The sequence below is a fragment of the Lissotriton helveticus genome, chromosome 3_1, assembly GCF_964261635.1.
Source record: "Lissotriton helveticus chromosome 3_1, aLisHel1.1, whole genome shotgun sequence".
NCBI lineage: Eukaryota > Metazoa > Chordata > Amphibia > Caudata > Salamandridae > Lissotriton > Lissotriton helveticus.
The window spans coordinates 63805638-63833462 of NC_136061.1; the positions used below are offsets into that span (position 1 = coordinate 63805638).

The 27825-nt window shown below is 46.2% G+C and overlaps 1 protein-coding gene across 3 annotated transcripts in view; it reads left to right on the forward strand.

The window, feature by feature from the left end:
* The window catches only part of USP37 (ubiquitin specific peptidase 37), a 396132-nt gene that overhangs the window by 112873 nt on the left and 255434 nt on the right, over positions 1-27825 (forward strand). For all 3 annotated transcript variants that reach the window (XM_078679235.1, XM_078679238.1, XM_078679236.1), the window contains one exon: positions 17964-18169. In XM_078679235.1, the coding sequence (XP_078535361.1) occupies positions 17964-18169 (206 nt within the window). The remainder of the gene's footprint in view (positions 1-17963; positions 18170-27825) is intronic.

A 27825-nucleotide genomic window follows, 5' to 3' on the forward strand; every position in this document is an offset into this window, starting at 1 on the left:
TGAGCAGCATTTGTACTAAACCAGTGAGCAGCCATAACCTCTTTGGTAGAAGGCGCAGGAGCTCCACCAAAGTTCTAATGAAGAGCCCCAGCGTTTGTCAGTATCAAAGAGGAGATAAAGCGGTCCGATAAACTGATCATCGTAATCTGTGGGTCTCCCTCGATCTAAAAGTGCTTCTACATTGGAGGGTGGGAGCGTTAGACACAAACTGTGGCGTGGCAATGATTAGGACCCTTGTCCCGAGCTCTAGTTACGCAAAGTCTCTTTCCTGATGGCATCTGTAGTATTGTGTAATATTATTTGTCAATGTCTTCTTTCCTCAACCTTGCTTCCCCTTCTTCCTCTTGGAATAAGAGCACAACTCACAGAGAATGGATTAATTTATTAAATCCACTGATTGAGAGACTACTTTTCTGTAAACACCAGAGGGAGCCAAATCTCTACAATTGTGATTCTTAACTATTTGATATACTTACCGTTGCACATACTAAAGCAGTATTGCCCACTTTGTTCTGCTTCTTTATTTGAATTCATATTAACAGGAAAAAAAGCTATTCGCTTAGTAATTGCTTAATCGTTGTGGAATTGTATTGTCATGGTCGGAATGAATGCTGTGGCGATATCCAGTAAATGTAAAAATCCGTATTTGTAAAGCTCAAGCTACTCGCCCTTATGGGTCTCAAGGCGCTGGAGGCCATCGTGGGAATTGAGTTACTGCCCAGAGTCACATGGTGCTGAGCTGCCGCCGGAGCCAGGGATCGAACCATGAACCCTTTGCACCGAAGTCAGCTGCTCTGGCCACTGCACCTCTCCACCTTCGTAGAAGTACCAGGACCACTTGCTGAAAGTTGAACCCATTGGGTTAGGTGCTTTGAAAAGTACTTCGAAGCTTTTGATGAAACGGATTACAACCTTGCCAAGAAACTAGTAATAATGCACTATTGCATGGGGGCAGAAGGTTATTTGATCACATAACCCCTGATGAGAAGGAGGAGGAGGATCTAGAATGGGATGTATTTATTGAACCCAAAACTAGAACGAATATTTTTTTATGCCACTAGGCGTTTCATAATGTAAAGAGATCATTTCTACTACCATTGTCTGACACCAGGTGAATCAATTTGGCCACAACATGTTCTTTTAGAGACCTGGATGAGCTTATTTGAGACCAGGTGGTAATGTGCACGGTGTGAAAACGCAAGAGTAACATTTATGTCACCTAAACCCCAGCACATAAAAGGTGATTTTGACCATAAAAAGTATTGAAAGGTACGCCAAAGGTGTGTATTTGTTGCGCACACCAGACAATCCTCATATGATGTCGATTTTTATTCGTAAAGGAGAATCTTCCAAAAGTAAATATAGCAAAAGTAATTAAAAAAAAAAAGGTAACCCGAATCTCCGCAACAAAAAACTTCGTTATTGTGCGTCTAATACCCACTGAGCATCCAGCAAGGTCCTTACTGCATTGGGTAAGGTATGCAAGGGTTGGGGTAAAATAGGACATTTTCAAAGTGTTCAGAATCCCACAGAAAGTGTTCACAGTAGCAGAATCCGAATTGGAGGAAAATTCTGATGAAAATGAACTAATGGAAAATTTGGTGTTATTTGTGGGTATCTTCAATAAGGAAGGACTGAATAAACCTAAGTGCTGTGTTCAAGTGAATGGAGAACATTTTGTAATGCTTGTCACCAGATGAAGAATTACTATACTATCAAAGGACACGTATAACAGTTTGAAATGCCAGGCTCCACTGGAAGTCAGTAGGATAATTCCAGGAACTTATGGTGGCCGCAAAATTAAACTCTAAGGAGCATTTAAAGCGGACTTTTCATTCAGGGAGAAAAGTCTTTACCAAATTCTTTGCCGTGGATTACATTGTTGACATTGTTAGATGGCTGAAACAACAAAAACAGAGTGGTGATAAATCCATGTCAACCACCTTATCTGCACAGTGTCCAAGGGGACAGATAGGAAACCATTCTTAAAAAATACAAATAGGTATTCATAGAAGCTAGGATGGCACAAGGATTTAAAGCATAGAATTATTTTAAAACCAAACACCACCTGTCAAGCATCGTGTCAGGAATATACCCTTGTAAGCCCACACTGAGATTAAAGCCATACATGAGGATTGGTGTATCAGTGGGATAATTCAACTAATTAATAGTTCTAAATGGCTACCACCATTTCTCATCACAGAAAAAAATGGCTCAATTAGCATATACATGGATCTTCGCTAACTTAACTGCCATGTTGCAGCGGATTGTCAGCCGTTGCCCTTGATAAAATGGTGAGGACATTGGACCGAGCTACAATTTTTACAACACTCTATTTTAGTTGAGCTTCTCACCAAATTCAATTGGATGAGAAATCTAAAAGTTATACCCAGTTTATCACTCCTGAACAAACCTACGAGTTTCGTAGATTACCTTTTGGGTTATGTTCTGCATAGTCTTTCAACGTGTAATGAACCATCTTTTTTGTTTTGCATAGGTGTGTAAACACTACAGTATGACATGTTAATTTAAAGCAAAACAGTTGAACACAAATGTGTACCAAAACAAGAACTGCAAAGAATTCAAGACGGCAGTCTCGGTTGATAGAAAACCAAGTGTACGTTTTTCAAAGGAGTGCCTTGGACACTTCATTGATGAGCATGGTGTTCGACCAAAGCCATCTGTGATAACTGCTATCCGAATGTCACCGCCTCCTAACAAAAAACTATCATCATTTTTGGGCATGTTACTTTCCAAGTTCATACAAAACTTTGCTACTGTTAAAGTAGAACCACTTCAAAATTGATAAAGCAAAACGTAGACTTTGTGTGGAATGTGAAAAGCGCGTGAAAGAACTTAAAGAACTTGAACTTGCACCATCCCGTCTGCCTTTTAGTGAAAACCTACAAAGCATTATAACGACTGACATGAGTCAGATTGGGTTAGGCGCAGTAATCGGCCAGAAAACCGATACAGGTGAACAAATTGTTGTCTTTGCATCCCGTAAATTGAGGGCTCCACAAACTTTTTGCTTGTGTTTGGTCAGTCACTAAGTTCTTACATTTTCTTTGGAACAAAGTTTACTGTTTGTGCAGATCACAAATCACTTAGCATTTTAAAAAGAGGAGTGTTGGGAAAAACGTCACCAAGAATAGCAAAGCTAGCCTCTAATTTACAGGAGTACCAAATGAGAATGAAACGTATCTTCAACATGTTTCTGCTGATTATCTGTCCTAAGCCGATGAGGACTAATATTTTGCTGGTTGCATGTTTGGCTGACTCTAGTGGCATTACAAAAAATAAATGGAAGGTAGCTGTTAATAATGATTAACAAATTAAGCAATAAATTATCCAGGGAAGGCCCAGTGAAAAAAATATTAAATGAAGCTATTGGATGCTTCCAACTGTGCTGTTGTGGATACAGTGCAGTTTCAGGCTTATCCTCCTGACCGGTGATTCAGGATATTCATGCTATGATATTGATGTTTCAGTCGCTGTCCTTGATTTTGGTGAGGCATACCCTGTGGCTGTTGGGACTGATGGCATCCTGGATCCGGTTAGTAACTCCTACCCAATGGCATATCGGGCTCTGCAGTGAGATCTGAAGTTTAAATGGACACAGCATCTGGGGAACCTCTCCGACATGGGCCAGATGTAGGAGGGAATTGCAAAAGATATGCACTGGTGGCTAACAAACCGCAATTGGGTCTGAGACAGACCCCTCTCCATTCCCTAAACAGATCTTACAATAGTGACAGAAGCATCACTCCGGGATTCGGGTGGCCACCTGGGAGAGGTGGAGATAAGGTGTGCGAAAGTGCCCTCTTTCTGCATGGTTGCTCCTACTTTTTGCTGAACTGCTGATGTACTTTGACTGAGTTTGCCCTGGGCTCCTGCCAATCAGGTGCCAGGGCCTATGTTCTATCCTTAAAACTGCATTGAAGACCAAACCCAATTGGCCACAGGTCAGTCCCTAGTAAATGGTACCACAGGTACCCAGGGCACTGTGACCAGGGAAGCCCTCTACTTATTGTGCCACCCTTAGAAGCCCTGTACCTTTACATTCACACACTGCCTTTGCAGGCTACATGTTTTGGTGCAGAACAAAGTGAAGAGTCGACATGGCGCACATCCCTGTGTGGCCATGCCTACAACCCACTGCCTTGGCATAGATCAGTCACCCCTCTAGCTGGGTGCACTATACCAGTGGTGAGGTTACAGGTGCATGAGTCAATTCATAGACTTAAGTGCAGTGCTGCCATTAAGAGGATATGGTGCTGGGAGTTTGTTATTACGAACTCCACAGTACCATAATGACTGCACTGAAAACTGGGAAGTTTGGTATCCAACTTCTCAGCACATTAAACCCACACTGCCACAACGCCGACGGCCCGAGTGGCCCAACACCATGGGGAGGTCTCCCCAGCGCTCCTGAGCTAAGATCCAGAGATCCCTAGTTTGCCTCAAGCCGACGCCTGCAGCCTAAACTTGTAAGGTCCCCCAAACCGCGACCGGAGCTGGTAAGAAGATACAACCCTAAAAGATACCTCTGCACCAGACGCCCCCACAGCCTTTTGTGGCCCAAACAACGGTATCTAGCCAACCCCCAGCATCCCAACTTAGCTCTTCATGTGGTGGTCGCACCCAGAAGACGTTCGTCCCCGAGCCTGCAGTGTGTTTGCAAACCGGAGAAACCCCATTGCAAGTAACAGGGCGCCTGATCTCAAAACAGCACTCTGTACCCGGCCACCGTTGTGCCACTGAGGGTGCACCTTTTGGTGCTGTCTTGAATCCCCATTTGCCCTGAGCTTAAGTCCAGGAGCTTTGCTCCCACAACCTTGTGGCCTGCTTGTAAGCATCCACCAACCCGAGGGGCCCTATCCCCCTTTGGATAACATTGGGCCTCAGCACTCTGCACCCGGCCGCCCTAGTGCTGCTGAGGGTGTAACAGTGCATCCTTGACCCCTGGGGGATCCCGGAGTCTAACCCCAGAATACTAACTCTCACAACCGAATACTTACCTTTGAACCGATAACACGATTTTTCTCCATATGACAACATTAACTGTTTTTCTGTGAAAAGTTTCTAAGTGTAGAGTTGGAAAATCTATGAATCTTTTAAACTGTAACTGAATACCCAAAACGCTTTTACTTACCTGTGTACAGGAAATGTCCCAGTGTAGTATTCAGGTATACTACACTGGGTACGAAAAGTAATCTGAAAAGTAATTCACATGACCGACTACTGAAAAGTCAATACAAAGTATATGTACAGTATTCCACAGTACTGCATTACCAGTAATTCAAACTGTAACCAAACCAAGTTATATAAACAACTGCAATTCAAAACTGTATTATTACTGCAAACTATTTATCACTTACCTGTGCCAGGCTTGCTTGTTTCTAGGAAATAAAATAATTAGTTGAAGTTGTCTGTGTGTGCAATAATTTGCTGATTGACTGTGTACAACAAATGCTTAACACTACCCTCTGATAAAGCCTTACTGCTCGACCACCCTGCCACAAATCGAGAGCAAGTTGCTATCTACTTTTACCTCTGCCTACCTTTGGGGTTCTACTGGACTCTGTACACACTATACCTCACTTTGGTATGGTATATACAGAGCCAGCTTCCTACAAGAGAACACTGGTCTCCGGTGGAATCTGGTCTCGCAACAACCTGCTGTAGCTCTGAACGATTTGACTGGCATTGAAAGCCTTTCTGTCCATCAAGGGAAAGCTAGTGCAGGTATTCAGACAACCCCACCTCAATGTGATACAACAACCGGGGTGGGGTCGTGGAGCCTTTGTCAAGAGGCCCAGCACCTCTGGTCGTGGCTGGAACAGGGCATATCCCTGATGGTTCAACACCTGGTGGGCTCTCTGAACGCCAAAGCAGATGAACTCATCCGTTGATGCCTAGCAGGTCATGAATGGTGTAGTCATCCAGAGGTGACGTAAGGTCTCAACAGTGGGGAGAGCCTTGTTTTGATCTGTTCGCCTCCGCTGATTGCCCAATATCAGCAATTTTACGCAATGGAGTTTCCAAGTCTGCTCTCGCTCAGATACTTTTTGTCTCGAGTACAGCACAGGCCGCCTATACACATTTTCAACCATACTATTCCCGCCCAGAGTTCTCAAGAAGATCAAGAACTATTGGGCCCAAGTCATCCTTGTGGCTCAGGACTGGGCATGGAGAGTCTGGTATCCTGAGCTACTGAGCATGAGGAGGGTCCTCCATCCAAACCTGTCCACTCTCTGCCGTCTTGCATAGAGATTGAGCGGCAGTATTTGACAGCTTTTGACCTTCCTCCCGAAGTCTGCAACATCATCTTGGAAGTCAGGTGTCCCTCAACCAAGACTCTACACACCTGCCGTTGGAATAATTTGTGGCATGGTGTGCAGAAAGACATTGATCCCTTTTCTGAAGTTCAACTTTTCATTCTTTCACTTTCCCAGCAGTGCTCTGCTCTGGGCACTCTAAAGGGCTATCTTTCTGCTCCGTTCTGTGTTTTTTAGCCTTTGCCTGAACAACCCCTCCCTTTTCAAATCCTCTATTGCACATAGGTTTCTGAAAGGTCTTGTACATCTTGTCTCTTTCACAATTTAACATGCCTCGGGGGTACATTAATATTGTGTTAACATTCTTGATGTGTGCGCCCTTCGAGCCTCTCTAGACTCTAGAATTGTGCCCTCAACTGATTTCCTTGTGCCTATTAAATATTCCTGAAGAATGAGTGCGCTGGAGGCTGTGCCATCCAAGCTGCCTTACCTTTCAGTCTCTCCTGACAAACTGGTGCTTCTAAAAAGAGCCACATTGCTCCCGAAAGTGGTCACGCCATTTCACGTGAGAAAAACCACAACACTGCCTACTTTGTTATGCTCCTCCACATCCCTCTAAAGAAGAGGAGCGACTCCACCTTTTAGACCCAAAAGGAGTGTTGCTGTTCTACTTTGACCCCACACGAGTTCCGAGTGAACGACCAACACTTTGTGGAGTATGTTGGTACGAAGAAAGGTCAGACTGCACAGAAGCAGACCATCTCCAGAGGAGTCGTGCTCTACGGATTCGCCAAGAAGCAACCTCCTGAAGGCTTGCATGGTCATTCCACAAGAACTGAAGCTGTAACCACCCGAGGAGTTACAGTCCTAGACATCTGCCAGACAGCAATGTGGGGTTCCCTACACACGTTTACTAAACATTAATGTCTCGACGGTCTTACCCATAGGAATGGGCATTTTGCACGTTCGGTCCTGGAGGTCTTCCTTATTTGAAATTGGTCCGCAGACCCACTGCCGGGGTTGGTATTACGATCTAGTCTAAGAAATCTGCAGCTAGAATGCTCTATCAGACGAGCAAGTTAATCACCTTTGGTAAATCCTTATCTGGTAGAGACTCTGCCTAGCCACAGATTTCTTACTGACCCTCCCATTTCCCCCATTCTGTGAACTAATTTCTAGGGAGAGGGCTGATCTTTTTCAGAGCTCTAGTTTTCCACACTAGTGGTCTGTGTTCCTCAAGGCTCGGCCTTTCTGGCATAGAAAGTCGTTTTCTGGCATACCTGGGTGGCGCCTATATAGATGCCGCAGATGTCACTTCTGGCGCGGACGATGCACGTGGAGCTGATCTACGTTATCTACAGCACGCAGGGGTACTGCTCATGAAAAATCTTCTGGATCCAGTCTGACTCTTGGTTGAAATTCTAAGGTAAGGAATGTGCAGCTAGATATAGCCTTAGCCAGAAAAGCAGTTACCAAAGGTAAGTAATTTGTTAGCGTGAAAGAAATGGGAAAACAAAAGTAAGGTGGAAATAGATTTCAAAATAATAAAACATTGTAAACCAGCGCCAGGGGTGCATGTACAGTAACTATGACATTAGGAATGCTGTCAAAAGAAATTCTGTATGTACTGGTGACAAGGTGAGTAAAATATTCCAAAAATCGATCGACCAAATATGAGCAAGTACAGTGAACCCAGACGTGGGATCAAATAAAAGGCATGCTAGTCTTACTAGACAATGGACAAAGATGGACTGGGTCAAGCATTGTTAGCGTTAAAACCCATGAACCTTTGAGCAACTGCGAAACTGTTCAAGACCCTGAGTGTCCCAGTGTGAGTTGATAAAGTTAATAGAGAGCAAGGTAATGTGCATTATACGTCAATGTATCGTCATCGAAGAATGAAACTAACCTTACTGATAGTTTTGACAGAAGAACCATTAAACCACCCATTCAATTTAAAGAATATGTATTGAACTAATTGTTGATGTGAGGGAGAAGATGCCGTATTCTGTAACATGTTTTTTTGTCAATATCCTCTTTCCTCTGCCTTCCTACCCCCTCCCTCTCCTTCCTCTTGTGTATGTGTGTGCTGGGTCTAGAATGTTGGGAACAGGCGTGAGGCGCAGGGAGCATTAACAGCTTTCTATGTGGTACCTGAGTGAAATAAAGGCGTACACTGGATCTCGCCTCCTCATTACACCCCCCCCCAGTCTTCTCTCTGCCTAAGGGCATGTTGGGGCTAACTTCATGTCGTTGTGTCAGTAGATTGTCTGTAGAGCTGAGCAGTGGCGTGCTGTAGAGTTGTGTTGTATATGCTGTAATTAAGCACTGAGTAAGACTGCCTCTCACTTTGCTTTGCCACTCCTTTAAGAGAGAGAGGTACTCAGTTCAGGATTTAATGACTAGAGTCTGGAGCTAGTGTGCTTATGCTTTTCAGCCAAAAACTTTATAAATAAATAAAATGCAAAATGTAGTTCACACACATTGCCCATCCCCTCAGACTTAAGAGTGCTACACCAGTTTGCTTTCCCCATAGCTACTCATAGCCTAGTTAATTATTCACAAGACCTATGTAATGAACATTCCTTTGTATTTAGAAGTAATATCTTTATAATAAAGTGGCAGGTCAAACATGTGCTTACCTTCAGGGTGAGGATTCCTGTAACTTCATCCTACCTCATTGTGTTATATTTGGAACATTCAAGAAGAAATGGCTTTTACTCTGCTACAAACATTTGTCGAAATTAACATCTTTACACCCCTTTCAGGATTGACATATCACACTGAGCCACAGTACTGAACTAGTCCGCTCAGTATTGGATTACCTCTGCAAGATGCTTGATGACTGGTGTCGGAGCCCAGGTCCAGTTAGAACTATTTGCAAATTTCGACACTCAATCAGGTTTTGTTTCTTCTTGCTAGTCTGAAGGACATTGCAATAAAAGAGCCCTCATATGGCTTTCACATTTTGATAGATCAGTTTCACACCTCGATTCTTCCACCATACTCATCTGATGTGTAATGCATCAACTGCATTGTTCCACAAGGATCTGTACTGTATCCTCACTAACATCTGAAGGTTGCCTCTTGATTGCAATCTGCATACCAAAGGAGTAAAGTCCCACATGCACGCTTGTCAGTTGATGAACACCCTCCTCTGAGCAGGACATTACCAAGCAGAACATCACTTCGCATTTGCTTTCATGTCAAAATACACTCACTGAACTGTTAACTACTGGGTAGATGACCTCTTACTTTTGAAACCTAATCTGTTGGAATCGGAGCTTATTACTAACTAGTAAATTGATAAATGGGATCCCTCCACTTCGGCAGAAGTCATGGGCCACCCTTCCGCCTCCTGCCAAAGTTTTTGCAATCTAGGTATTTATATTGATACTGCCCTTTCTTTGGAGTCCGATATCGAAGGTTGCTAGTGCCAGTTTCTGGCAAATTACATTGATTGAAGAAAATTATCATTCACAGCATCCTATTCCCTTAGTTTTTTTTTTTTTTTTTAAATCTCTTTATTAGCATCAGATTGGTCCGTGCAAGCATACATTTATACATGAAACTGCTTACAATGAAAACAGTAGTGATCATTATACAAAGTGAGGAAATGGAGGACTAGACCAATAACATTACAAGTATTGTAACACATTCTAAAGTCTTATTTTCACTTTTCCATATCTGAAGGAAAATCTCACACGTGGAGAGGTGACGCAAAGAGATATAACCTTTTTCAAACACAACGAAAACGAATGAGCCTTCGTGATAGAGAGAGCGGCAAGCAACACATCCATTTACAAGCAAGATGGCGTTAGCATTGGCATAAGCAGACGAGGGCAGGTAAAACGACAAATGAAGACCAGGGTGAAGCGACCACTCCAACCGGGGCAAGGCGTACAGGGAAACGGAGGAGGGAAACTGCTCGGCCCCATCCAGCATACACTCTAAAATCAGCAGCCCACGCATACCCCTTTCCAATAGTGTGTATATGCTAAGCCTGGTAGAACGCACTAGGCAGCGCACGCCAGTTGAACCAAAACCGCCTAGCCCACCCCTTCTGGGACAATAGAGCTTGCAGCTGGGGAGCGTGTATCCCGTGTAATCCTGCTAATATACTGTCGATATGGGCCCCAGATGTCGATCGGGCGGGAAGCTGTTGGGATCTGCGTGGAGTATTCCACACTGTTGGTATTGCATTGGGCAAGGCTGCGCATCCAAGTCTTGGAATCAGGGATTCGCCTGGACCCCCAAAGTAAAGCAATTTCCCTTTTCGCCAGCAAGAAACCTATGGCAGCAAGCTTACGCGTGGTCCGGGGGAACTCAGCGACATAGCCAAGCAGTGCAATCTCCGGCTTGTGTTGCAGTTCGCATTCTAAAATGTCGCCCAAGATGTGGTGTACCTGTAGCCAGTAGGTGTGTAGCTTCGGACAGGTCCATGTGAGATGTGCAAAATCGGCATGTGGAGCTTTGCATTTAGGGCAGTGATGAGGTCTGGCCGGGTCGATTCTGTGGGCCAGCGCCGGCGTGAAGTATAGGCGCCTCAAAAATTTAAAATGTATTAGCTTATGCCTACTGTTGACAGATACCTCCTTTAGTGGAGGGGCAACAGGCAGCCCATTGGGCGTCCGTGATGGGGCCACCCAGATCAATTTCCCATGCCGCACGAACTTTTGCATCCGCAGCAGCAAGGGCAGCCACACAGAGTCCATATAACCTGGAGACCATGTGGGCTCCCGTTTGTGACTGGAGTAGGAAAGTCAGCGCTGCCATGTCATCCGGCGGAAGTGGGAACGAGGGAAACTGTGCTCTAAGCATGGACCTCAGCCTTGTCAGGACAAAGGAGTCCATAAACGTCCGGTCCGTAAATCGTGGATCCTCGGATACCGAAAAAACATGTCCGTCTGGGAACAGATCCCCTAATGTGGCGAGCTGGTATTTGGACAACGTTCTGCGGACCACCGCCTCCGCGGTGATGGGGAGCCAGTGTGGGTTAGGCAATGGAAGAGCCGGGGAGTACAGTACGTCCAACTGGAGCAGTCTACGCATCTGCATCCAGGCCCACGAGGTAGTGGACACAGTTTGTATGTCAAGTGGGTCTCGGGGTAAGCCTTTGGGCAATATCAAATTGAGGGCAAGTGGTAGTACCAAGTCCGCTTCAGGTCTCAAATATGGGATCCGAGCGTCCGGATGGAACCAAGGATGCGCATAGGCGCATTGCGCGGCTAGGTAATAAATATAAAAGTCTGGCACTCCAAAGCCACCCCGTTCATAAGGCAGCGTTAGGATGCGCCAAGAAACTCGAGGGTTCCTGTCCCCCCATACTAAACGCAACAACAATGAGCGTAGTTGGGTGAAAAAGATTTGAGTGAGCGGGATCGGTATGTTATTAAATAAATACAAAAAACGGGGAAGTATAAGCATTTTAATTATGGCGATACGGCCGGCCATCGAGCGAGGGAGGCGAATCCAACGCGTAATATTATCCTCCAAAAAGTCTAACGCCTGGCCGTAATTGAGACGGATCATGGATACCGTATCTAGATGAATGTGGATACCCAGATATTTCACCGAATCAGTATTCCACTCAAGCGGGAACGGGCAGTCCCAGCGGGCAGTGGAGGGGGTGAGCGGAAAGATGTCAGATTTGTGCCAATTAATACGAAGGCCGGAGTATTTCCCAAAGCTTTCCACCTCAAGCAGCAAGGGCGACAGGTTGGTCTCCGGATATCTGACATATAGAATGGTATCATCTGCGTAGAGGGAGATGAGTAATGGACCCGTCCGAAACTGGAGTCCGCGGTGCAAGTGGCGCTCCTGAAAGTGTCGCACCAAGGGGTCCATGGCCAGAATATACAGTAGGGGGGACAGGGGGCATCCCTGTCTGGTTCCCCGGGAAAGTGGGAAGCTATCAGAGAGCGTGCCATTAAGGCGCAGTCGTGCTCTGGGGGCAGTATAAAGCAGCTCGACCGTGGAGACAAACAATGATGGCATGCCCATCCGGTTCATGACGGACAGAAAAAACGACCATTCTAAGGAGTCAAATGCCTTCTCGGCGTCTAAAAACACCGCAGCCGCCGGTGTATCCGGGTCAACCCTGTGAAGTACAGAAAACAGCGTCCGCAGATTAAAGGAGGTGGATCTATGGGGGACGAACCCGGACTGGGCTGGTGAAATAATAGATTCCATAAGTAAAGACAGTCGAGTTGCAAGGACTTTCGCCAAAATCTTATAGTCAAGATTGAGTAGGGAAAGGGGCCTGTAGGATCCACACCTAGTGGGGTCCCGACCCGGTTTAGGAAGTAAAATGATGACTGCCTCTCGCAGCGTGGGCGGCAGAACCCCCGTCTCGAGCGCCTCCGCATACATCTCAATCAGGCGGGGCACCAGTTCCACCTTGTACTCCTTATAAAAGTCGGCCAAAAAGCCATCCAGACCCGGTGCCGAGGAGCCCTTTAACGCATCAATGGCTTCCACAACGCAGTCCTGGTCGATAGGCATCGCCAGAAATTCCTGCATATGTTTCTCGAGGAACACCATAGACATTTCGTTGATATAGGGGCCAGGGTCGCGACAGTCAGTCGTCGGATTTGAGGTGTACAATTCCTTGTAGTAGGATAGGAAGGCATCGCAAATGGCGGGGGTGGTCTGATGACGAACACCTAGATCATCTGCCATGTCAGATGTATGAAGCCTGGCGGGGGGGACGGAGCAAGTGGGCCAAGAGCTTGCCCGGTCTGTCACCTTCACCATATTGTCTAGCTGAGTGTTGTGTGCAGAGATAGGGAACTGACATATCAGCAGTGTCTCTGAACTCTTGCAGTAGCTCAAGTCTTTGCGCCTCTACCCTACCGTCTGTGTCAGTGAGCGTGGCCACGTCCAGTGCGGCAATATCCGTCTCAATATGGGTCAGGGAGGCACGGATCTCGCGCAAAGCCCCTACATGTTTGTTGATGCAAACCCCTCTAATAGTGGCCTTGAATCCCTCCCACAATGTAGCCCAAGTGGCCACCGAGCCCTCGTTAAATTCAAAATACTCCTCTATGGCAGTACGAATGTCTTCTTTGAAGACCGGATCAGATAACGCCTTGCCAGGAAAGCGCCATTGTCTCTCATACCCTCCCAATCTGGGGATCAGCAGGGTCAATACAATGGGAGAGTGATCAGACAGCGTGCGAGGGAGCGTCGAATGGTCTCTCACCCAACCGGCCACCCCTGGGGAAAGGAGCCAATAGTCTATTCTGGTGCTAGTGTTGTGATATCCCGAGTGATGGGTGTAGGTGGGTGTGCTGGAGTGCAAACGGGCCTCAATGTCAATCAGTGGGTAGTGCGCGCACATATCCGCCAGCACAGCGCGTGAGCGGGGCTTACAGTCTGGGGAAGAGGAGGTGCTGTCCCTGGTAGGGTTCATCAGCAGGTTAAAGTCGCCCCCCAGTACCATCATATCGGTGTCTAATCGCAGCAAAACATCCTGGAGACCCTGAAAGAAGGCAGGGAGTCTGAATTGGGGCCATATATTCCAACAAAGGTGATCTTGAAGCCCAAAAGTATCCCTGTAACTACAACATACCTGCCATCTACATCAAAGAGACTGTCTGAGTGCACAAATGGGACGCGTCTATGTATCAATATCGCCACCCCCCCTTGCATATCTGCTATAGCTAGAAAAAAATCTGTGTGCCCCAGCCTTTTGCAAAGGAGGAAGAGTCAGCCCCCACCAGGTGTCTCCTGCAGAAATAATACATCCACCCCGTGTCGCGCTGCGTAATTTAGAACTTGCCGTCTCTTCCTCGTGTCATTTAAACCCCGGACATTCCAAGACATGAAGGTAAGTCTGGAAGGACCAGACTGCTGCCCTATCTTAGCCATTCAAACCCGATGGAATCATAGTAAAACATGTGTGTGCAAAACCGCCGCCTCCCCCCCACAAAACAGGCATCATCCAAAGAGAAAAACAGTGCGTGTGTACAAATAACAGAACCAAAGCGTAAACCAACCCACCCCAACCACCCACCACCCAGCCACTCCTTAAGCCCTAGGAGGCTTTTCCCACCCTCACGAGAATAACCAAGAGCAACAAACAATAACAGTTGTCCAACAATGTACCTGTAAAATAAAGACAACATAAGAGAAAAGTACAGTACGGCTCGTGCCATGGGGGTAGGCGACGCTCCGCCATGCGAGAACCACAATCGGGGCAACAGTCAATTCTCAGCAATTACGTAAAGCACTGCAAAAAAATAACAGCATTGTCAGATGCATAATACTGAGGTAAATAGCCTGTCATGAAAAAGATGGGGCGGAGACAAGTCAACCCTGTCCGGTTTCAGTAAACAGGTCAGCACTAGCCTGCAAGTCAGTGTGTGGCGGAGATCGTTGTGCATCACCTGAGTTTCGAGGCGACCCTCTGTTTTTGTAGGCTCGACAAAATTCCTGTGCCTCCGCAGGGGAATCAAAAATGCGAAACCTGCCATCCACGTCCACTCTGAGCCTGGCGGGATACAGCATCCCATAGCGTAACCCCAGTTTGCACAAAGCAGCCTTGACACCAGTGTACTTGCGGCGCGCATCTTGGACCATGATTGTGAAGTCCGGGTAGAAAGAGAGCACGTCCCCTTGCCACCTAACTTCGCCCGCCTCTCTGGCAGCTTTCAGCGCCGCGTCTGTCCCTGAAGTTCATGAGTCTGGCTATAATGGGTCGGGGAGGCAGGCCCGGGTTAGGCCGGGGCCCCAGCGATCTGTGTGCGCGCTCCACCACGAAGCCAGTTGTAAACGTGTCTCGGCCAAAAAGTTCGATCAGGAGGTGTTCCACAAAAGTGTCAAAGCGTCCGGTTGCTGTCGTCTCCGCCACACCAATTATTCGGATATTATTGCGCCTACTGCGCGCTTCTAAATCCTCGTTCTTGATTGCGACGTCTTTAAGGATCTTTTCCACACGTTCCAACCTCTTCAGCGTCGACGCAGCTCCATCCTCGATGTCTGAGACTCTGGATTCCGCCAGGTCCAGGCGCCTATCGTGCAGCTGAATCGTCGCGCCCATGTCCGCCATTTTCTTTTCGAGGGTATCGAAGCGAGAATCCAAGGCCTTGAATCCAGCCCGCATCTCACCCATCATCTCAGCGACCATACCAGCGGTGTCCTTCGCCGCCGCCTGGCCCCCGGTGTCCGCCTCAGCTGCAGGCGAAGCCGCAGATGCACCGGGGGGCGCCGAACTGAAGGTAAGTCTCTTCTGGGTAACATCTTTCTTAACCATGTTGGAAGTGATGGCGGGCAAAGCACCAGTGTCACAGGACCCAACGACAACTGCGACCAGCCAGAAAGTCGAGCACAGCGTCAGGGCACCCCGACAGCAGGGCGTTCAGGTCGGGAACAGAGGATCAGGGGTTCCCGATATTTCCCCGCACTAGGGCTGAGTCGCACCGCAGGAGCCTCAGACGCCAAGGCAGAGGAACGTAGGTCGACGGGGTATTAACCCGGCTGGAGCAAAGCGTCAGAGGCCCTGCGTAGGAGGTAGGGCCAGCAGATGGCCGCGGCGATCCCTGAGCAGCAGCCGGCAGGTCCAGAGCCCCGCCGGGACAGGTAGCAAATGATGGCGTAGTGTGGGGACCAGGTGTGCAGGTCCTCGAGGCATCAGCAGCACAATGGACGATGGTACGCAGGTCATGCAGCCAGTGCCGGTCTTATGAATTTGCACAGGCGTTCGAGACTCATGGCCAGCCTCATTAGCAGGAGATCAGGAGAGTGTGCAATTTCTGGGTCTGCAGGGGGACAGACGCGGGTCTGGGGTGTACGTTACCGGTGGGGGCAAAGGTGACGGGCCCCCACCGTGTGCAGCGAAGCGTGGCCGACCGTAGCGCGCCTAGCAGCCCGCCGGCCGCACCCCCCGCCAATCACCCCCCAACCTCGGAGCCCGCCGCCCGCACCCCCCGCCTGCCGCCGCACTTCCCGGGCAGTCCCCGAAAATCGAGGCCCCGGCTCCCAAGGCCGGACCAGGCCGCAAGTGCCGGTCGCGGACCGAGGGGCCGCGCTTCCAACAGACACCACCGGGGCCGAGCAGCGGACCCGGGAGAGCACAACGGCGACCCCAAGGCCGAAGGGGACAACGAGGGGGCAATCAAGCAGACTCACCAGGCGCTCCGGCGCTGCAACGTAACGGCCCGTGAGGCACAGTCTGCCTCAGCACCCCTCAGCTGTTCCGCCCGTCTACTCCGTCCCCCTTCCTCCAGACTAGGCAGGCTGCATCAGGTGGCGTTAGGGGTCAGTTGTAGGCATATTTCGACCCCCGCGCAGTGCCGGATCTCATGCGAACGGCCCCGTTCCTCTCTCGCCCGGCGGAGCTCTACATTCAGGCGGCCATTTCGTTCGCCTGCGTAGCCACGCCCCCATCCTATTTCCTTAGTTAATGTTCTAGTGCAATATCTGCTACACTGTGGCAGTTGTATCTGTCTAGTCATAGACAGATACAACTTTCAAGGTTCTTGAATGGTTAAAATTGCTGCAGAATTCTGCGGCCAGATTGCATTCTTGCTCATATCCTGCATTTTAAGATCTCTACAATGGCTACCAAACGCGTCAAGAGCACTGTTCAAAACCTTGATTGTGGTAGACCGTGCAGTTTAGAACACCTGCCCTTCCTTTCTGGGCGCGAAATTTCTGTGATTTGCTACTCAACAATTTCCTCTCACTGGGTCATTGTCTGCAAAAAAGTCCCTGTGTTGCTTTTTCTTTCTTTCTTTTGGTGACAGAGCGTTCTAAGTTGCTATGACCAAAGAATGCAACATCCGCTCTAGAGAGGTGTTGCTTTGACTTCACATATGCTTTCTGAATTAAAAAATGAAAACTTGGCTTTTAGAAAATTTCTATGTTTTTCATTATTGGTCTGCATTTTGCTAGGTGATGTTCTGATCTTCGCTCTACAGTGTTAAGAACATACAGGTGCTCTAGAAATAGTTAATACGTGCTGTCCAACAGACTGGGAATTTAGCGACATGAGAAACTATTGTAAAGAGCATGCCGTTAAAATGTGCAGCTGACAGCAAAAAAATTAAGATGAGATTGAGCATTGTGTGAGGTTGCAAAACTGACTGCGCTAAGGAAAAATTAAAAACTTCAGCAAACCTATATGTTAGACTAGGTGATGGTGAATATTTTACGTTGTGCAACCTGATGAGATCCTTCTCCAGTGATTAGGTCCAGCTTGCCCATTTTAATCATTGACCTGGTCTTTCTGCACTTTATATCTGGAGCTGGGCAGTAATGATAATGAAGAGCAGGGGAATAATTTAGTTTTTCGAATAAGGTTATACAAAAAGCCTAAGGATGTTGTGTCACTGGGATATTGGCTGAAAGTCTGTTTATTAGGCTGATTGTATCCACAGTCCTAAATGGCGGTTGGGTCTTAGATACCGAATGTTTCTAAAACTTGCTAATCTGTTTGTCTAACAAGAAAAGTACAATAATGTAGCAGAATTGGTTAACCTTTTTGAAGAATGTTTTAACATTTTTGTGGTAATAAATTCAGCTAGCTCACAAAACTCTTCCTCTCTGGGTAAAGGTCAGGTAAGCAGGTCTTTTGTAGGTAAAAGGTTGAACAGTTCCTAATGGAATCTGGCCTCCTCTTTAGCAGGTCTTATTAATGAGCATTTGTCATGATTTCACAAAATGCTTTGCTTTTCTCAGGATGCACATGAGTTTTTAAACCAATGCCTGGATCAGCTGAAGGAAGACTTGGAGAAATTAAACAAAACATGGAAGTATGAGCCATCATCTGGCGATGAGACTGCAGCAGGTCGAACCTCTGAAGACTGTTCTGCTTCCCGGGTTTTTTCCTGTCCAGTTATCTGCAACTTTGAGTTTGAAGTGCAGCATTCAATCAGCTGCAAAATGTAAGTGTTATGTGAGCCTTTTTTATTGGTTTATTGGGTAGTATATGTGGTTGTACTGTAATTTACAAACTTTATCCCAGTGCCACCATTAATGCTTTATTTTAGATGGCAAATTTCTGTCTGTATATGTATATATACATGTGTATATATAATATACATGTTTATACATATATGTATAGCTTCAAGCTCGACCATACAATCCCAATTTCTTCAGAAAAGACGAGCGTGGACCCTGTATATTGCACAATACATTTTTATTTTGCCACCTCTGCCGTTACGTGTTTCGGGCGCTCCTGCCCTTGATCACATGACACCTTGATACATTTCCTCTCGCTATTTAAAGTGCAGGTGCATAGAAAAAACATATAACAAGCATGGACATATTGGAACTAAGATACAAAATATTTCTACTGTTTCCAGGGTAGCTATTTCAATATCGTGAAATACATATTAGGATATTTTAACAGAACAGCATGTGTATTGTGTGTGTGTGTATATGTGTGTGTGTGTGTGTGTGTGTGTGTGGGTGTGTTTGTGTGTGTGTGTGTGTGTGTGTATAATCAGGATGACATAGAAAAATTGAAAGCTGACATGAAAAAATGCTTGGAAAAAAGAGGAGGATGCAATGAGGGAGCATAAAGCTTTTAAATTTCACCGGGACCGGTGCGATTATGGAAGAGTTTTTACCTTCGCAAAAAAGTTTGATGCTTTAAAAGCAGGTAAAACGGGACCAATACAAACCTTAGATCAAGGGACAGGAAGTGAGAATGTGCAACCTGACCTAACCTCTGCATCGAATGCAAGCTCGGCTGTGGAGAGCGGGTCTGAAGCGGAGACTCGCAGAAAAATCAAAGCACCAGCAGCTCACAGACACTCCCTAACTGAGGAAGTGGATTTTTTTTGCAGAGAGCGCCTCCAATCGCTCAGACCAAGAAACAGCAAATTAATGCATATCGGAACGAAACAGAAAGCGGAGGGAGAGAAGGAAGGCAAACAGAAGAAGGGGGATACAAAAGGCAACCAAAACGGCAGCAGAGAAATTCTGGAAAAAATAGTGCCAGAGAAACCAGAAATAACAAGTGACAACAGTCATTAACCTGACGGACTTGGTATTTAAGAAAGCGGAAAAACAACTGTTATCCTTGGGATTATCCTTCTGCCCGAGAGTTCATTCAACTATGCTAAGTCTCGAGTGGATATATATATATATACATATATATATATATATATATATATATATGTGTATGTGTATGTGTATGTGTATGTGTATATGTATATATGTGTCAAAGTTAAAACTCCAAAAGTTCTATGCACAATCCAAGCCAACACGAGTAGACCAGGTTGTGGGAGGATCATTGGCTAATGTTCAAACAACACAGGAAGATCATGCAGAAACTACAAATCAGGATTCCGAAAATATGGTAGATAGACATCCTTTATGATTTAATACATGAAGAGAATATAAATCAGGCTGAATCAGGAAATCCACCAATCATGGTAAATAAGTTTTGTCAAACACCGTTTAAGCCACCATCCACATTTTACCTGTTAATGATTAAAGACCCTATTGATGTCTTCCAGGAGCAAGTCATCGATGGTTTAAAAAATCTAAATAGATCTACTCAAGAGAAAAAATTATAAAAACAGCATAACTAAAAATAAGGGCTCCAATACCACCAACTGATGACCAAATTAAAGGACAACAAGGAGATCGTCATCAGAAATGCTGATAAAGGTGGTAATGTGGTATTGTGGAAGAGGGAGGACTACCTAAAGGAGGCTATGAAACAACTTGATGATAAATCATGTTACTGTAGAAGCAACAGAACAACTCTAAATTCGGTACATTGAACCTACAAGATGAAATTGATGGCTTGGAGGGATGTGGGCTTAATTAAAACTGTGGAATATGAGTACTCATGGCATGCTAACCCCACCACTCCCATAATGTATTTTATCGCAAAAGTACATAAGGATATAAAAAATCCACCTGAGGCCAATAATATCGGCCAAAAATAGCATCTTTGAAAAAACCTCTCTATACATAGACTTTTTTCTGCAGGAACATGTCTGCCAACTAACATCCTATATCAAAGACACTGGGCAATTCCTGGCGAAAATTATGAATTTCCCATGGCAAGAGGATTACCTTCTGATTACATTGGATGTAGCCTCATTATACACCTCCATAAAGCATAAGGATGGACTGAGAGCCTTACAATATTTGTCCCAGAGGGGGTCACAATATGCTGAACACCAAAATGTTGGTCAATATGGTAGAAATGTTTGACCTGAAACATATTCATGTTTCAAAATGCCCTGTACCAACAGTCACGAGGAGTTGCCATGGGAGCCAGATCTTACCCCAGCTACGCGTGCTTGCATATGGGTTGGTGGGAGGAGCTGGTTCTGATGGAAACTCACACAGAGGTAATGACCAACCACGTCAGTTGGTGGAGGTTCATTGACTACCTGTTTCTAGTGTGGCAGGGTACGGAGGAAGAAGCAGTGATCATTGAAGCAATCCATAACAATGACTTGAACTTATCCAGTATTGGGGTGTCTTTCATAGATTCACATGCCTGAGTCCCACGTAGCCTCTGTTGACGATGCCTCTGTCGACGTAGAGTCTGACGAAAAAGAAGAGTCCATTGACGGCTGTACCGTCTACGGCGCTGATAACGTCATCAGTTGCATCCATACCAGCAATGCAGGCTTTTTCCAACACCTATTGCATCCAAGAGTTTCCAGCTACGATCTTTCCAGAGGCAGGAATACTCGTATATTTCGCCACTAACGCATTCTCACCTCCTGGACACCTATGATCAGGACGAAGGAGACTGAGGATGATAATGAGGGAGCCTTTGGAGTAGCACGCCATCCTTCAAACCTAATTATAAAATGTCAAGATGATGATGATGAGGAGGATTACGTTGCACACTACTATCAGGAGAACATTATGGTTCCCCATCATACCAGTTATACAAGGGCAGCAGATAACAGCCATCTGCCTCCTACCTTCATTCAAGACCTGCAGGCCATGCTAGCTGACTACAGACAGCGATTTCCACCGCAACAGGTCATCTCACTGCCTGCTTCGGTGGCAGGAACAGACCCTGTACCTCAGCTCCTCAAAAGGAGCCGTCCGCATATGAAATCCATTTTTGCTCTGTATGTCTCCGCCAGGACAGCTAGAGGGGACATAATGTGGGGCTCAAAATGGAACCCTGAGGGACCCCCACATCAATCTCTGGGATTCCAGCTGCAAAGGGAGTCGTCCAAACCTCCTGATCCCTATCTTCTAAAAAGGAGGCATGCCATTTTAAAACTGAGCCACCGATGGAGTCTGGATCCTGTCCAAGAGCTTATCATGAGGGATGGCATTGAAGGCCGCTGATGGGTCTAACCGGATCAAAATGGCTTTCCCTCCCCATGCAGTCTTTCCTTAATGTGTTCGGAGACATCTAGTAGAGTAAACTCTGTACTATGGTTGGCTCTGAAACCAGACTGACTAATGTGGAAAAGGCGGTTTGTTTCCACATTGTCAGTAACCACCGAGTTAACCTATTAATGGAAATGGGCCTATAATTTGCTGGTATTTTAGGGTCAGCAGAAGTTTTTTTTAAGCAGAGGCAAACTTTTTGCCTCTTTCCACCTAGATGGCATGTGTCCAGTATTTAATGAGGTATCAAGTTTTATTTACGACTGGATTAATTGCCTGTGCTATTGAAGCTAGCACTTTGGCTGGACAGAGGTTGGTGGGGAACCAGACTTCAGGCTTTTGATGATGGCTAGGGACACTTCCAATGATAGCGGGGGAAATTGCTGCAGAGAGGGAACGGCTCCTAGCATGGGTACCATGGAAGGAGCTGATAATGTTTCACCGTCGGAGGGAGAGTCTTCTCTCAGTCTCTTGAATCGTCCTAATTTGTTTAATGGAAAAAAGTTGCGAATACTATAGGCCAATCGGCGGAAGCCACAACGGCCTTCATCTCGGAGGACGGGTTTGTAAAGGCTTTTACAATCTTAAAAAGCTCTTTACTTTTATAATTGGATGATTCTATTTTGTTGAAGTAGATATTTTTTGCCTCAGGAAGTGCAGGAAGATATGTTTAAAGTCACAGATGCAGGGTCCAGGAATGTGGGATGTGCAGTTGACTGGATTACACATCCCAGTTCAGTTTATAAACCTTGACTAAGGCAGCTGAGCAGATGAAGTCCTTCTGTGAGGAAAACAAAGACCCATCCCCAGGACCTGGACCGCGCCTGCGTTTTCATTTTTGCCGCAGATTTGTGGCCTTGTCGTGTCCCCACAGCAAAAAAATAATTAAAGGGCATTTTGGCCCTGTTGGGGTCACAGTGGGACCCCAGGAACACAGTTATAGGGTCAGGATATTCCTGCCACCCTTTTTTTTTTTTTTTTTTTTTAAATGTGTTCGAGGCATATGTGCTGCAGATCACACACTATGCATAGATTGGCTTCTGGTGTTGGGCCCGGATGTTTGCAGTTTGTTGTTGTCTTGTAAAAGTCTTTGGAAGTCACAAGATAGGGGACTCCTCCTTTGGACAATAGTGCGCATGGGCATCGATTCCATCTTCAGATTTTTTTTCCCGCCATCGGGCTCGGATGTGTTTCACACGTTCCATCTCTGTATCGCTAATGAGGTCACTTTCGATGTGTAATCCTTATCCAATTCTTCGGTATTCTCTATTGTTTCCCTTTCGAAGCGCATCTCCACAAACTTCTACTTCTGGTCCAGTCGTTGAAGCAGGCCTTTGGACCTAGCTGCGCCATAAGGCCTTACTGGCTCATGGAAAGGACTCCCTTTAAAAAATGCCCTCAATGTGGAGCCAAGTTTCCACATGCTGATCTTCATGAGATGTGTAACCTGTGCCTTTCACCCAAACACGAGTCCAAGACTGTCCGCTTGTGCCTCGTTCCTCCTCAAGAAAACCATCAAAGATCGTCTAGCGCGAAGAAGTATGGCTTGATCATCCACATCGATACCAGACGACATCTTCAGGAAGGCATCGATGTACCGGAGCAGATGGAAGAAGGCACCTTCAGCGCCTCCGATGCTGAGCACTCAGTCTAAGACATCACCCCGGGGCAACGGTTTGTAAGTACTGATGTCTACACTCTCCCCACCGCCTAGCCATCCAAAGGCTTTGGTAACCCCTTCGAGCCCAGGTGCACACCATGACAAAACTTCCCATGCCCCGCCTTCGGGCTCTGCAAAGAAGTCCACAATTAAGCCTTCAGGCCACTCGGGACCAAGTCAGCCTTCCGTCGGTGCCAAAACTCATTATCTGCACCGACCAAAGGGAAACCGAAAGAGAAACCAAAAGACAAACCATGGTCTTCCTGCACGCCGAAGCCTGGTTCCGCACCGGTTCATTCGGCACCGAAACCAAAAGACGCACACAATTCGGATCCGAAAAAATCCTCTGAGCCATAGAAACTACCGGTTCTGAAACGCACATCGGAACCATAAAAACAACCAGTTCCAAAAACACCCGTCACTTCCGATCCCAAAATAATCATCGGAGCCAACCAAGCAACCGGTTCCAAAGACTCCAACCAAACCTTCGGAACAGGCCAAAACAAAGAAACATAAAAGTACTCCAAAGACTGTGCCACGTAAGCATTCGGACCTGAAAAAATCGGCACAGAAACACAACGCTTCGGAGGAACAGCTTTTTGAACCTGATCCTACACAAAAAACTCTGGCAATAGACCCGCAAACAGGTCATCTTAGGATTAGTCCTTCCAACAAAAGAAAAAAAGACAAACCTACACCATCTGCACTTCCCTTAAGACATTGCCCCCTCTCCTTTAAGGATACCTTCTCCGCCCTCTCCACAATACATTTCTCCTGTTCCATCTCCAAGACCAATACAATCTCCCCCACCTCCAGATACTGCTGATACCACTGGTGACGAAGGAGATAATGAAGGACATAATTAACCTCTAAAAGAGCCTATTCATTACATCCCAAATGATCCATGGGAAAATGATGGCACACCAGATGTTCCACAGGAGGATGTCTATCCATCTAGATCATCTCCTCCAGAGGACTCTATAGGCTTCACTCAGCTAGTACACAGGGCTGCACAATACCACGGGGTATACTTACAAACAGACCCCATGGAGGAAGACTTCCTCATGGACACTTTTACAACATCAAAAAAGGTCCACCTCTATTCTACCAGTGCTAAAAGGGGTTATTAAACACACTCCTGAAGTCTTTAAAGACCCGGTTAGAGCTAGAGTCATTACCCCTAGAATAGAGAAAGTACAAGGCTGCCCCAACTGACCCTACATACATTAAGGGTCCGCTTCCACTAGATTCCTTAGTTGTTTCCAACGCCAAGAAAAGGACCAACTCTCAAACATTAGGTGATGCTCCATCACCTGACAGTCAAAACTATTGGACGCATCTGCCAAAAGAACAGCATCACAAGCAGCCAACATATGGAGGATTTCCAACACACAGGCTTTACTAGCCAGATACGATAGGGCAGACTATGACTAGCTAGAGACCCTACTACAACACCTTCCACATGAATAGAAGACAAAAGCCCTAGATCTTATACAGGAAGGTAAACTAATAACTAATAGCTCCATTCGCTGTGCTCTAGATGCCGTAGATACAGCCTCCCGAGCCATAAATACCAGTGTCCTTTTACGTAGACATGCCTGGCTAAGGATATCGGGTTTAAACAAGAGGTTCAGACTACCATACTGAACCAACGCTTTGACAAAGAACACTTATTTGGACCTCTGCTGGATTATTCTTTAGAGCAGATGAAAAAAGACCGACACCGCCAAATCAATGTGAGCCTTGCAATCACAAGCACCCAGAAGTTCCTTTTGTCGCTCCTGTTAAAGGGGCGCCTCTAGAGGCTTCAACAGAGGTAACTCCTCCACTTCATATAAACGTCCCACACAAACCTCCTCTACCAGATGTTATTACAGAGGACGCTATAGGGGCAATAACAGCAAAGGTAGGGCTAAAACTACCAATACTCGTACCGCCACCACCTCAAAACAATGACTTCCTGTCGCTCCCCCTGGACCATTCTAGTCCAGTCGGGGGGGGGGGGCATTTAACCCAGTTCCTACCTGTCTGGAACAATATCACCACAGACAGGTGGGTGAGACAAATTATCCAGTCGGGGGACAATTAACCCAGTTCCTACCTGTCTGGAACAACATCACCACAGACTGGTGGGTGAGACAAATTATCCAATCTGGTTATTGCCTGGAGCTCACTGCCACTCCCCAATATTCTACCCAAACAGTGTCCAATGTCAACAGAACATTTACCGCTCTAAAACAAGAGGTGCTTTCCCTACTACACAAACGTGCAATAGAGCCTGTTTCAACATCAAAACACAGGAGTTTACTCCCTGTACTTTCTGATTCCAAAGAAGGGTTGAACCCTGAGGCCCATCTTAAACCTCAGACCATTAAACCTATACATAAAATCAGACCATTTCCACATGGTCACTCTTCAATAAATCCTTCCCCTACTCAAACAAGGCAATTTCCTTGCCACTTTAGATCTCAAGGACGCCTACTTTCTCATTCACCCTGCTCACAGGAAATATCTTCGGTTTGTAGTGGGCGGGCAGCACTATCAATTCAAAGTTCTCCCATTCAGAGTTACCACAGCACCCAGAGTATACACAAAATGTCTAGCAGTGATAGCAGCCCATTTAAGAAGACAACACATTCATGCCTTCCGATACTTGGCTGACTGGCTCATAAAAGCCAAGTCATATACTGTGTGTATGTCATACACACACCACCATTCAACTACTGCACGACTTGGGGTTTACAATAAATCACCCAAAGTCTCACCTCCAACCATCCCAGAACCAACAATATTTAGGCAACCACAGTAGACACCTTAAAAGGCCTTGCATATCTCAATCCAGCCAGGATAGCAAGCATGCAAGCCCTTATAACAAAGTTCCATCCATAACACTCGCTACCAGCTTGAGTGTTCATGCAACTCATAGGGATGATGGCCTCTTGCATATTCATAGTCACTCACGCAAAACTCCAGATGCGCCCCATACAGGAATGCTTAGCTCGCCAGTGGAACCAAGCTCACTGGTGTTGATGGACAGCCGCACACATCACTCTGCAGTGGTGGAACACCCAAAACTTTTCCAAAGGACGATCGTTCCTAGAGCCAGTTCCACAAATCTTGTTAAAACATCGCTCACTGGCTGGGGAGCTCATCTACATCACACCATATAGGGCAGGTGGACACCACAACAAAAGCTACTCCACATCAATCACTTGGAGCTACTAGCAATATTTCTGGCATTAAAAGCGTTCCAGAAACACTTTTTTTTAATTTTATTTTTTTTGTAGAGTTTTATATAGCGCGAACTAGACCCGAATCGGGTATCAGAGCGCTTTACATAGCACAAGTTACGTTTTTTACATGAGGAGACACACTTTCATTTTTAGGCACGGGGAGATTAAGTGATTTGCCCAGAATCGCAGGAGGTTTTGGCGTCGTTACCGAGACTCAAACCCAGATTCCGAGGTCGAGCGCCTTAGCCGTTAGGCCAACTCCTCTCCCCAAACAAAGTTTGGGGAGAGGAGTTATCAAACAAAGCTGTTTTAGTCCTGACGGACAATATAACCGCGATGTACTATCTCCAAAAACAAGGGGGGACGCACACTCTGCAGCTCTCTCAACTAGCTCAGAGCACATGGAGATAGGCAATTCCTCAAAACATATTCTTCGTAGCCCAACCTATTCCAGGAATACAGAATCAGATAGCAGATCTGTTAAGTTGTCAACATAACAGATCCACGAGTGGAAACTTCAGCCACAAGTCCTTCAACCGTTTTTCCAAATGTGGGGGCATCCAGCGATAGATCTTTTCGCCACACATTTAAACACAAACTGCTCATGCTTCGTCGCCAGATAGCCACACCCATTGTCCAGAGGCAAATGCGATATGGATGAATTGGTCAGGCAGGTTTGCCTATGCTTTTTTGCCTCTCCCACTCATTTCACTAGTGGTACGCAAGCTGCAACAACAGTCACTAACACTGATCCTAGTTGCTCCAACATGGGCCAGACAACCATGGTACACAAACTTGCTGGAACCATCAGTAGTTCCCCACCAAAAACTACATCTCTCCCCACAACTGTTGACCTAGAACCATGGAGAGATCACACACCCAGATCCAGCACAGTTTAACCTAGCAATCTGGCTCCTGAAATCCTAGAGTTTGGGTACCTAATTCTTCCACCTGATTGTATGAATGTAATGAAAGAAGCTAGATGCCCCACCACTAGAGCCTGCTATGCAGGCAAGTGGGAAAGATTTGTGATATGCTGTACCAATACCACAATCAATCCTCTAAATGCGTCTATTCAAATCATGTTACCTACTACATCTTCGAAAGTGTAATCTAGCTTACACATCAATCAGGTTACATCTTGCTGCCATAGCAGCCTACCTGCAAAATAGACCACATCTCTCATTATTCAGAGCACCTGCCATTAAAGCATTTATGGAAGGTCTCAAAAGAATTCTTTCCAGGGTACCACCCTCTCCAGTATGGAATCTAAACATCGTCCTCACTAGTAACTAAGTACATTTTATTATGCTTGATTAAT